The sequence below is a fragment of the Channa argus genome, chromosome 1 (assembly GCF_033026475.1).
Source record: "Channa argus isolate prfri chromosome 1, Channa argus male v1.0, whole genome shotgun sequence".
Taxonomy (NCBI): domain Eukaryota; kingdom Metazoa; phylum Chordata; class Actinopteri; order Anabantiformes; family Channidae; genus Channa; species Channa argus.
The window spans coordinates 4,367,051-4,379,368 of NC_090197.1; the positions used below are offsets into that span (position 1 = coordinate 4,367,051).

At 41.8% G+C, this 12,318-nt stretch overlaps 1 protein-coding gene and 1 gene segment (V, D, J or C); one reads left to right on the forward strand and one right to left on the reverse strand.

Annotated features, from left to right (window-relative positions):
• Nucleotides 1-682: 682 nt before the first annotated feature.
• Nucleotides 683-5,339, reverse strand: LOC137101400 (Ig kappa-b4 chain C region-like). The segment is given in 4 exon segments: nt 683-1,137; nt 2,192-2,373; nt 4,313-4,376; nt 5,315-5,339. Coding segments are annotated over 4 exon segments (600 nt in total).
• On the forward strand, nt 2,803-9,037 carry LOC137132969 (uncharacterized). The gene is made up of 2 exons (XM_067516049.1): nt 2,803-3,178; nt 4,967-9,037. Exon 2 carries the CDS (start codon nt 7,592-7,594, stop codon nt 8,276-8,278), a length of 687 nt encoding a protein of 228 aa, XP_067372150.1. The 5' UTR covers nt 2,803-3,178; nt 4,967-7,591; the 3' UTR covers nt 8,279-9,037.
• The last annotated feature ends 3,281 nt before the right edge of the window (nt 9,038-12,318 follow it).

Genomic DNA, 12,318 nt, shown 5'->3' on the forward strand with positions numbered 1-12,318 from the left:
TTTTTTTGTTATTAAACTTTGCCATTTTTTTTTACGGTAAACAGTGAGAATGTTGACAGGAAAAATAAAAATATTAGAAACTTGTTATAAAGGCCTGCATCCAGACATAAACTACAGACATTATGTCTATGTTAATGTGCAGTGTTTTTATTGAGGAAATACTTATAAATGTCTGCAAACAGCAGACACTGATGAAATGTACTTTGTACTAATGTACTAATATCTTTGTTCATATTTCTGATGTAATAAATTCTTCTCAGATGCAGATTTATGCAGATACATGACAGCAGTTTGTCAAAAACTCACAGTTACAAATTCTACTGAAATGTTTCAACAATCACGTTTCTCACCAAATCAAAGATTAAAGAAGCAGTTTTCTAAGTAAAATTGTGGATTTTAAACACATTTAGTCATTTATCAAACTTTTACACATCGACTTCCAAGTGAGACCCACACACAGGAGTCTCATTCATGGATACATTAACAAGTGGACTGGAGGAGCTGGGATCAAACCACTGACCCTGCAGATGGTGGACAACCTGCTTTACCTCTTGATCTACAGCCACATGAACTCAAAGCATCTATTTGATTTAATTTCCAGTTCATCATGAGTGGATCTAATGAAACTATGAGCACAGAAACATGAGTTTATTTTCCATCAACACACATGAAAACTACAGACTGGATGAGCAGGTTTTTATTGGACTGAATCAATCAAAGTTACAACAAGCAACAAAACTAAGAGACAAAGACAGATACAGAGAGAGGGAGCAGAGTGACATCAGTAGCAGAGTCCCTGGAACACATGTCAGGACTGGGGACACTGGTCTCTCCTCAGTGTCTGTCTGACCGGAGTCTGGGAGCCCTGGGTGGCCTCACAGGTCACAGAGCCTGCATTCCTCCACTGGTCTGCAGGGATCCTCAGGGTGCTGCTCCAGCTGTAGCGTCCGTCCTTCTCCAGCACCCCGGGACTCCTGGTCTCCTCCCAGCTGCTGCCGCTGCTGCTGCCGTCCACCTTCCAGGACAGAGTCCAGTCTGAAGGGAAACCCTTGTTGGCCAGACACATGAGTGAGACCTTGTCCTTCTGCTGCTCCTCGCTGGTCGGGGAAAGCACGGTCAGGCTGGGACGGACATCACCTAGAGTAGGAGACACCAGTCAGTTAGAGGACAGAGAACACACAGTTGGACGCCTTTACTGTGTGAGAGTGGGTTTGGTCCTTGAAGGAGTTTCTGTCAGATGGTTGTTCTGCTCCACCAGTCACTGACTCACACATTGTTTCACTTCCCTTTAAGAAACCTCTCATGCAGATCAGGACAGAGACAAACATCAGACAGTTTGACCTGAAATATGTCCCATAAATCTAAACTCTACATTAGTTTCAAATTTGTAGTGGAAACATGGAGACAGAAAAACACCATGTGACAACAATCAAATGTTCTTCATGTGGATTTCAATCCCAATCAAACACATCAAATGATTTCAAATCTACAGCAACAAATAACAAGAAATTCAATAAAGTAATTTTCAAACATCACTAGTTATCGTTACACTGTTAGAATTTAGTGGAAACAAGTCACATTCAAAGATCACAAAGCAGTTTTCAATGTGGTGGATTAAAGTAGTTGAACTTTGACCCTGACAGGAACATGGAAAGATACGTTTAGTAAAACTGCTCTGAGTTCACCTCCAGGATGAAGGTGGGGAATAAAAACACAAATACTGAATCTGTTCCAAAAAAAAACAGATCATTTCACCTGCTGCAACTATTTAAAACACGACTTCACAAGATTTGATTTAGTATTTGATCAGAAACTTACTTCCAACATCCAGTCTGGTTCCTCCACCAAAAGTCCACCACAGTGATACAAAGTGACTGAGTCGTCGTACAAAAACCTCTGACTGTACAGAGACACAACTCTCTGACTTTGTCCAACTGAACTAAAGCTGCAACATCTCAACATGTAACTTTACCATTAAAATCAGATTTACTGGTTTATCTGCTGGATTAAAAATTGATATTTATCAAAACCAGTTTTTAAATTTCAGTTGCTAAAACAACGTTGTCTCTTAGTACAAAATATTTCCTTAACTACTGTGAAGTAACATGGAAACACAAATATTTGACCTGGAAAACTGAATAACAAGGAGAAAAGCTCGTGAAATATAAGAGTTTTTAAACCTTTGACTTACTTCCAACATCCAGTCTGGTTCCTCCACCGAACGTGTACCACAGTGATACAAAGTGACTGAGTCGTCGTACAAAAACCTCTGACTGTACAGAGACATGGCTCTCTGACTTTGGAACAAACAAACTCAACGAAATGAGTCGTTGATTGTAAACATGTCTCAGCTGATATGAAAATTGACAATAACTTCATTGTCTTTAATTTAAAATTAATAGTTTAATTACCATGAAAATGTTAATAAATATTTTACTATTTATGATCATATAAAAATTAGTTTGTAATTATTATATATAAGAAAAAAGACGTTTTCACAAACTCCCAGATAATAAATAGCCAAAATAATTATAAATTCATCAATCCACTGATAATCAGCCTGATCAGATTGATCCAAGTCCCTGTTGGAGTCAGTGTGATCATTTCCATAGAGCCACTTTGCATCAGCAGCACCATGCTCCAGTGCTCTGGGAGAGTTTATAGTCCTGAGAGTTGAACACTGGATGACTGACAGCTGTCCTTCATGACAACAGAAGACACAGAAATCCTTCTCATCAAAAACATGACTCTGATATCCGTCCTCATCTGGACTCTCCTCTGCTGCTGCTTCACAGGTAAAGTCCAGAGAATCCAACTCCTCTCCTCTATCAACATCCGTCCCTCTGAAATGAAGCCCACAAAACCATGATGCTGCTTTCTGTTTTTGTCTCTGTGTCCTCAGAGTCCAGAGGTCAGGTCACAGTGACTCAGCCTGGAGCAGTGAGCTCTGCTCTGGGAGGAACCACAACCATCAACTGTAAAACCAGTCAGAATGTTTATAATGGGAACTATTTAGCCTGGTACCAACAGAAAGATGGAGAACGTCCTAAGCTCCTTATTTATTCTGCCACCACTCGAGCATCAGGGATTCCAGATCGTTTTTCAGGCAGTGGATCAAACTCTGACTTCACTCTGACCATCAGTGGAGTCCAGACTGAAGATGCAGCAGTTTACTATTGTAAGAGTGCTCATACCATTAACGGTCAGTGGTTGTTCACACAGTAAAAAAGCATCATACAAAAACCTCCCTCAGTCAGACTGAACAGAAACTGAACTGATGCTGCAGCTGGAAGCTACTGCAGAGACTGATACAATTCACTGAATGTACACAAACACCAGTTGATGGTTAAAGATCAAAAGATCGAGATCATTCACTGTATCTGTTTTGCTGAACATCAGTGTGTGAGAACTCTACAAAGGCAACAATTCCATTTTTTTATATTTGATACATAAATACACTTCCAAAAGTGAAAACAACAATAGGGTAAAAAAGATGCAAACAAATTTAAGCTGAAATAGACCTCAGAGGGAAGACAAATGATATCAAATTATTCATATTTTATTAGGCCACAAAGTATTGCACCAAAAAAGTCTCTGCACCTAACAGGGGACACCAACTGTTCACCCAGCAGACAACACTTAACTTCACTGTTTAAGATAAAGTCAGTGTGAGTAAGAATCGTTGTCCGTCTGTGTATGTCTCTCTGTGTTGACTCTGAAATAGACAGGAGACATGTCCAGGGTGGACTCGCCTCTTATCTTGTGACAGCTGGGACAGGCTCAAACCCCCCATGACTCTGAACAGAATTACACTGCTCAGCATCCCTGGAAAAGCCTTTGGCAGGGTGCTAAGAACAAAAGTCTTCGACTGGTTGTCTGTCCCGGCAATTGAACAGTGGAACAAGTCTTTACTTTTGCTAAACTACTGGACATGGGTCATGGGACTATGTCCATCCAGTCAACACGTGTTTTGTGGAATTGGAGAAGGCTTATTACCATGTCTGTTGAGGGGGGGTTTGTGGGAGTATCGGGTACAGGACCCATTATTACAGGCCATGCAGTCCTTGTATAACCGGACTGAGAAGTTTCCGTATTCTCAGTAAGAAGTGAAACATGTTCCCATGTGGTTTTGCCCCTTGTCACTGATCCTGTGATTGTCATGGACACAACAACCTGTTATCTAGGTGTTCTGCTGCTTATCACCCCCAGGTTGGGCAGCGCTGTGAGGATCATGTTCTTTGACTTCTTCAGTGCCTTCAGTGCTCTGATGACTCTGCAGTGGTGGGGTTAAACATCATGGAGAACAGCTCACATCTTCTTCACAAGCCGCTGGTCGAACAGCGCAGCAGCTTCAGTAAGAGGCTTCTTCCAGTCCGCTGTGACAAAGAACGGTACAGGAGGTCATTCCTGCAAACGGCCACAAGTCTGTAGCACTTCATCACCACATAACTACAACTGTACATCACACTTTGCTGTTTCTACAAATACACACTAGTTCAAACAGTCCCAATGTCTCTGGCTTTTTAGGACTGTTCACCTCACTTATACTTACACTGACAGAACTAACAGGTGTAACGTGTGTCACTGTACATAACACTGTGGAGTTAAATACAATCATAAATGAATTTCAGAAAATCCTCTAGATTTTCAATTGAGACACGTAGTAGATATTACGAATCTTCACACAGAAGCACGACAGTTGCTATTCTTTCAAAAACAAACATGTCCATGAGTTGTTTGATAAATTGGTCTTTAGTAATGTGTCACTGAGTCTTTGGTGAACATCACATTTTAAATATGCTGGAAGAAAATCTCAGATCACAGTTTGGTTCATACAGGTTACTGTACTTTATGCCACTTTATGAAGTCCTGCTTTTACTTCTACTGTCACAGCACCCGCTCTCCCATCCTCCACTCTCCTCCTTCTCTCTCTCTCTGTCTGTTTTGTGTGTTTGTTTCCCCACAGTGCACCTGGACTGCGGCGGCGGCCACACCTGCATGCAATCATCCGCCCTAATGACAGCGGCTCATATACTGGTCTCCTTCACACCACAAGTCATTTCCCAGTGTGTCTGTACAACCACTACTGCATCCATCCTGAGTACACAAGGCTGGAGATCTCTTCCCGGTCATCAGGAATCATGTCACACTCAATTAAGTTTGGAAGTGGAAGCCTTATTTTGACATCTACTGACTCAATCATAAAGTTTGCAGCCCGTCTGCCTGCAGTTATCCCCGTGCAGGTTTTAAGCGTGTATGGGTCTGCTGCTGTTGAAAAGATGAAAAAACTGAGATTTGGCAAGTGACTTGTTACTCTGCTCATCCAGCACTGCATACATTTTTCTAGCTTTTTCTCTTTGTCCATTGGGATTTAGTATCACCGGGCTGATTTTGGAGCAGGAGTATTGCCTCTTTGCATTAGCACAAATCTCTGTACATTTAGATGTAACAAGGGTAGAAGACATTTCACTCACCTCCCCGCAATCATCTTTGTCCTCTTCTGGGTTGTCTTTCATTGGAGCAGGAGGACCAGGATGTAGTGCTGAGAAGTTTTTTTCACTGTCACATTACATATACTTAACTGCTACTCTGCAGTATTTTTCCACATGCTCTGTTGACCCACAACACCTGTAACAAATGTGTTTCTCTTTTAGGAATGACTTCCGTTCTTCAATAGGCTTAGCTCCAAAGCTCCTGCATTTCTTGAGAGGATGGGGCTTTTTATGTATAGGACACTGCTTATCAGGGCTTTCTATTGTCTTTTTAGTCACAATACTTTGCAGGATTGAAGGCTCTTTTTGAACATCTGTTTTGTGCACATTTATCGAGGTTCTGTTTCCACTTTTTGTGTATTTCTCATTTTTTGAGCTCTGGTTGGTGAGTGTTGTTAGAGCAAAACTGGGGTCATTTCTTACTTTTGCCTGTTTTCTTACAAAGCTTGAGAAGCAACTGAAAGGGGGAAATGCAACTCCATATTCTTCCTTATACTTGGATCCCACAACAATTCATTTGTCCTGCAAACTGTAGTGTAACTTCTCCACAATTGGATTTACTCCACAAGCTGTGTCCAAATATGACAAACCTGTCAGATATCCACCCACTTTTGCTCACTCTATTTCCTGAAGAATATCACCGAGCTCTCTGAGCTTGACATTATCTCTTTGCCTGTTCTGAGGATTCGACACCTCTTCTCCAGCTGAAAGCTTGAGGTCTTTAGTAACACTTTGAAATGATGCCTTCCATGACCAGTAACGTTCTGGCTTGTCCTCAAATGTCAGAAACCCTGCACTCAACATTTCTCATCGAATTAAATATTTTGTATTCAGAGTCCTTATTTGTTTGCTCATGTTTCACATTAGCTTTTCCTTTTTCTACCACTTGGATTTTGTTGTCATCAAGAATGACTGTTTCAACAGGTCTCTCTTGCTATTTTGTGGCATTGTTGTGTATCAATCTTGAATGGGTTTTTCTCAGAACATGCTTTAGAGAGCTGCCAAACATATTCAGAGCTGCGCTCATCTGTACTACTGTCTAATAAGTGTTGTCTAATTTCACTCTTATTAGATATCTCATCTCCTTCATAGGCAGCAGCTTCAGCTGTTGCAGCAGCAATGGCTCTGTGGCTTTGTAGAATGTGAAGACTGGCTTCCAGGTCGGCTTTTTGCTTTATAATATTGGCTTCTTGTTCCGCATATGCAAGTTGGGTGCGTGGAGCACAAGCACAAGCTTTTAATGCTGAGGAACTACCTGAGGAGACTCGACTTTACTGCCTTGAAGAACGGGAATGAACTGACCAAGCAATGATATCAGCACCTTTGCTAGGTTCTTGCTGCTTGTGAACTTTCTCGTCCTTCTGCTGAGGAGCTGGCTTATATTGCTTGCCTGACCGTAGACTCATTTTATGGCTTATTATCTTGTTAAGTTGTGTCTGCTGTGCATTTACATTCCCCCGAACAACAACATCAGCAGCAGGAACGATGCACTTACTGAACTGCACCAGTAAATCAGTGAGCAGCAGACACCCTGATGCTTTTCTCATCATAGCTTACAAAGCTTACAAAGCCCTTCCCCTCCCCCACCTCGGTGCCTCGGACCACATCACTGTCATGCTAATGCCTGCATACAGACCGCTCGTCAAAGTCGCCAAACCGGTTAAAAAGCAGATACAGGTGTGGCCGGAGGGGTCGTCAGAGGTTCTTCAGGACTGTTTTGACACCACTGACTGGAATATGTTTAAGCAGGCTGCCACAAACAATAACACCACAGACCTCCAAGAGTACTCAGAGACTGTCAGTGCCTACATCAACAAGTGTATTGATGATGTAACTGTCAAAAAGACCATCACTGTACGGGCCAACCAGAAGCCGTGGATGACAGGGGACGTCTACAGACTCCTGAAGACGCAGAATTCTGCCTTCAGAGCTGATGACAGGTGGGCCTGAGAACAGCCAGGGCCGACCTGTCCCATGGCACTAAAGAGGCTAAGAGACAGTACTCCAGGAGGATAGTCCATCAGTTCAGCAACAGCATTAGCAACATTAGTCTCATTAGCAACAATGATGAGACAAACTACAGGAGTGAGGTGAGACGCATGGCCAGGTGGTGCAGTGACAACAATCTCTCTCTGAATGTGGAGAAGACGAAAGAGACTGTTGTTGACTTCAGGAGAGCGCTCACCCAGCACACTCCTCTAACCATCAACGGTGCTAATGTGGAGAGGGTGAGCAGCACCAAGTTCCTGGGTGTGCACATCACAGAGGACCTCTCCAGGACCGTCAACACTGCAGCACTAGCCAAAAAATCACAGCAGCGTCTCTACTTCCTCCGCAAACTGAGAAGAGCCAGAGCCCCTCCCCCCATCATGTGCACCTTCTACAGAGGCACCATCGAGAGCATTCTAATGAGCTGCATCACTGTGTTGTATGGGTCCTGCAACGCCTCATGCCGGAAGACTCTACAACGCATAGTGAGATCAGCTGAGAAGATCATTGGTGTCTCTCTCCCCTCCCTCCAGGACATTTATGGAACCCGTCTCACCCGCAAAGCCCTCTGCATTGTGGGTGATCCCACTCACCCGTTACACAGCTTCTTCAGCCTGCTGCCATCAGGGAGGAGATTGCGGAGCCTACAGGCCAGGACCAGCAGGTTGAAGGACAGCTTCATCCATCAGGCTGTCAGGAAGCTGAACTCGCTCCCGAACTTGCCCCCCTTCCCTCTTCGGCCTCAGTACTGTACTGTACAGGCACAGAACTATAACCCTCTACTACCTCACATGTAAACCTAATTTAAAGAACTGTTCTTGAGCCCTCTGCACTCTGCCACTTTTACCAGGCTGAATAAGCCATTTTTGCACTAATTCTGTTACCTGCACTGATGTACACTTTACTGGTTTGCACTCCATCTGCCATGTGCTGCTTTTACTTTATTGTACTTTGTATTGTATTTTTATTAGTATACTCTCCAATGCCCTTACTGTATAGTTGAATTGTATAGTGTAGTTTATATTGTTATATTTATGTGATCTAGATCTTAGGCTCCACTGTTAGAACTACCTGTAGCACCATGGATCCGAGCTAAATGCAATTTCAGTTCCCTGTATGTATGTACTGTACATGTACATACAAGAACTGACAATAAAGCTTGACTTGACTTGATTTGTCCTTTTACTATACTGTCCACGCAAAGAGTGGAACTTGTTCTCACTCACTCACTGTAAAACTAAAGACAAATAACAATAGGAATGAAAATAACATAACATACATCTTACAGGTACAATTCAAGCTTTCAAATATTGTAATAAAAATATGCTGAGTCACAACAGCAATGATCACCACAATTTACTATAATTCTGAAATAACGATTTTAAAGCAAAATAATATTGCAGCAACCATAGTCTGTTTACAGCATCAAAAATGGTAATAAACAAAATACTTACGGACAAATAATGTTCAAGGCTACAACGTTCTAAAGAAGACTAGCATCAGGCGATCAGTCCCGCTCTGTCCTCTACCTGCTTCAGTGACTCTCAGGAGAATTCCGGGCTCTAAACCTGCTGCTGCTGCTGGCTGACCAGAAGGGGGCAATGCTGTACAAAACTCTATGCACAAAGCTATTTAAAGGTTTTTAGCAGCTGTAAATGTACTAAAACAGAGGACAGAACAGCAGTCACTGACTCACACATTGTTTCACTTCCCTTTAAAACACCTCTCATCCAGATCAGGACAGAAAGAGTCCTCATATGACCTGAGACATGTCAAACTACTAAAGTATAAAAAGGACAAAATAAAATGGAGTTTAAAATCAGTCAGGGCCAAAAATAACAGTGTCTGTGTAAAAACTCAGTGAGGTCCTTCATTTGAAATCACTTAGACACTGTTCTGGCTTTAAAGGACACAGAGACGTCTGAAATGTTTCACATCTGACAGCAATAAAAATAATATATTTCTTTAGTGTCACTGAATTGTTTTAAAACAGATACAACTGCAGAGCTAAAGGTTTAAGAAAAAAACTGTGTGATTATTTAATATTCTGATGTTGACATTTAACAAATGAAGTAGAAAGTGAAAGTTTCTATAAAGGTCACTTTGAATGTCACATGTTTAAAGTTAAAAAATGAGCATAAAAACTGACATTTTTAAAATAATTTAGCTCAGCGCAATAAAACATTATCAGAAATGTTTAGACACAAGAACCTTAAGTAATAAACTAATGTAATACTTAATACGTCCAAATTCCAGTTTGGTTCCTCCACCAAACGTGAACCACAGTGATACAAAATCATTGTGTCATCGTACAAAAACTGCTGTTCCAAAATCAGAGAGCCATGTCTCTCTACAGTCACACGGAAAAAGTCACATTGTGAAAAATATATAAACATTTAAATACGTGTCACAGAACATGACGAATTTGTTGCATATGTGCAATTTTTCAAAATAAATCTATTTTGAAATAAAACACAGCAGAGCTGCAAATGGAAAATCAACTTAAACCTTTAATAAAAAGACCTATTCAACGATAAATCTACAAAGCAGGATCTATGACACATTTTCAAAAGGTTTTCTCCAAATTAACAAATCCTTGGAAAAACTGATTGATCCACTGATAATCAGCCTGATCAGATTGATCCAAGTCCCTGTTGGAGTCAGTGTGATCATTTCCATAGAGCCACTTTGCATCAGCAGCACCATGCTCCAGTGCTCTGGGAGAGTTTATAGTCCTGAGAGTTGAACACTGGATGACTGACAGCTGTCCTTCATGACAACAGAAGACACAGAAATCCTCCTCATCAAAAACATGACTCTGATCTCCGTCCTCATCTGGACTCTCCTCTGCTGCTGCTTCACAGGTAAAGTCCAGAGAATCCAACTCCTCTCCTCTATCAACATCCGTCCCTCTGAAATGAAGCCCACAAAACCATGATGCTGCTTTCTGTTTTTGTCTCTGTGTCCTCAGAGTCCAGAGGTCAGGTCACAGTGACTCAGCCTGGAGCAGTGAGCTCTGCTCTGGGAGGAACCACAACCATCAGATGTAAAACCAGTCAGAATGTGTATAGTGGAAACTATTTGCACTGGTACTAACAGAAAGATGGAGAACGTCCTAAGCTACTTATTTATGATGCCACCACTCGAGCATCAGGGATTCCAGATCGTTTTTCAGGCAGTGGATCAAACTCTGACTTCACTCTGACCATCAGTAGAGTCCAGACTGAAGATGCAGCAGTTTACTACTGTCAGAGTCTCCACTACATCAACAGTCAGTGGTTGTTCACACAGTGAAAAAGCATCGTACAAAAACCTCCCTCAGTCAGACTGAACAGAAACTGAACTGATGCTGCAGCTGGAAGCTACTGCAGAGACTGATACAGTTCACTGAATGTACACAAACACCAGTTGATGGTTAAAGTCTATCGAGATCATTAAATCTTAACATTTAATCTTAAGATCATTAAATCTTAAAATGTAATGATCTAAAGATTAAGATGAATATAAAGCAACAAGAACAATTTTTTTGTTTTTGTTCCTCCACTGTATGAATTTTTATACAAGCTTCCAGAGAAACTTATCGCTCAACATCAAAGAATATTTTGAGGTGAACAAGAAAAGCTGGAAATCTGAATAGTTGTTTGGTGAAAACTTTTCTTAGTTAGAAATGTTTCGCTACTTATCGACGTAGCTACTTATAAATCAATCCAAACTGAAGAAGCTGTTTGGATAATTAGTGAAACATTGTTAACTAAGAAGAAAAAGTCCAGTTTACACCATTCAACCTTCAAATATCTGGTTAGAAATTAAAGCACATTTTCTCAATATTTCCTCCAGTTTGAATGTGCAGAAAATCATTGACATTGCTTGAATCCACATTTCACCTAATTGAGAAGCTGTTAAATAGATAAAGGTCAAACATTTCCTCAAGATGCAATAAGTAAAACATCAGTTGGAATATTTTTTTCTCCTGTTGAATTTCATGATAAAGTGAAGAGGACAGTTCCAGCTGAGTGACTGTGTGTGTTTGCATATGTGTCCTGCCTCTGTCTCCCAGCTGTTAAGAGACCAGTGTTGATCAGGGTCTGTCCAGGCCTTTCAGAGCCACTGACACGCCGGCAGCACAATGATGATGTCTCTGAGTCTACTGCTGTCCACCCTGGGGCTCCTTGTTCAGGGTGAGACTCTTGTGAAAACTGTTTGGATGCTGATCATCTTTGTCCAAGCTGGATTTGTCTCAATAGGGATTGTCCAGGATTTCAGAGTTTGGACAACATTCTCCTCTCAGCCACAGCATGCAGAGGGTCCAGCTTCTCCCCCAGAACCGAACCAGTCCACCTTATTAGTTTGTCCAGTCTGTTAATGTCTTCATGTTGCTGCCCCAGCAAACCACAGCATAGAAGATGCAGCTGGCTACCACGGACTCATAAGACGTTGCAGATGTTAAAGGACATTAGCCTCCTTAGAAAATACAGCCTGCACTGTGTTTTCCTGTAGATTGATGCTGCATTAATTGACCAGTTTATTGTCTGGGTGGACACCCTGGTATTTGTTCTCCGAAACCACATCTACCCCCTCTCCCTGGACAGGAGTCCCGGACGTCTTGAAGTTCACCACCAGTTCCTTTGTTTTACTGATGTTGACCTGGAGATGATTGTGCTCACACCAAACAAAACTGTCCACAACTGATCAATACTCCGTGATATCTCCACCCTGGATACCTCCAACAACTGCAGTGTCATCAGAAAACATCTGAAGGTGGCAGGACTCTGAGTTGTACCTGAAGTCAGAGTTTAACAGGGGAAGGGAAAGGGAGATAGAAGTGTCCCTTGGGGAG

What these genes read in the sequence shown, in the direction of transcription:
- LOC137132969 (XM_067516049.1), top strand. Translation starts at nt 7,592, where the DNA reads ATGGCCAGGTGGTGCAGTGACAACAATCTCTCTCTGAATGTGGAGAAG.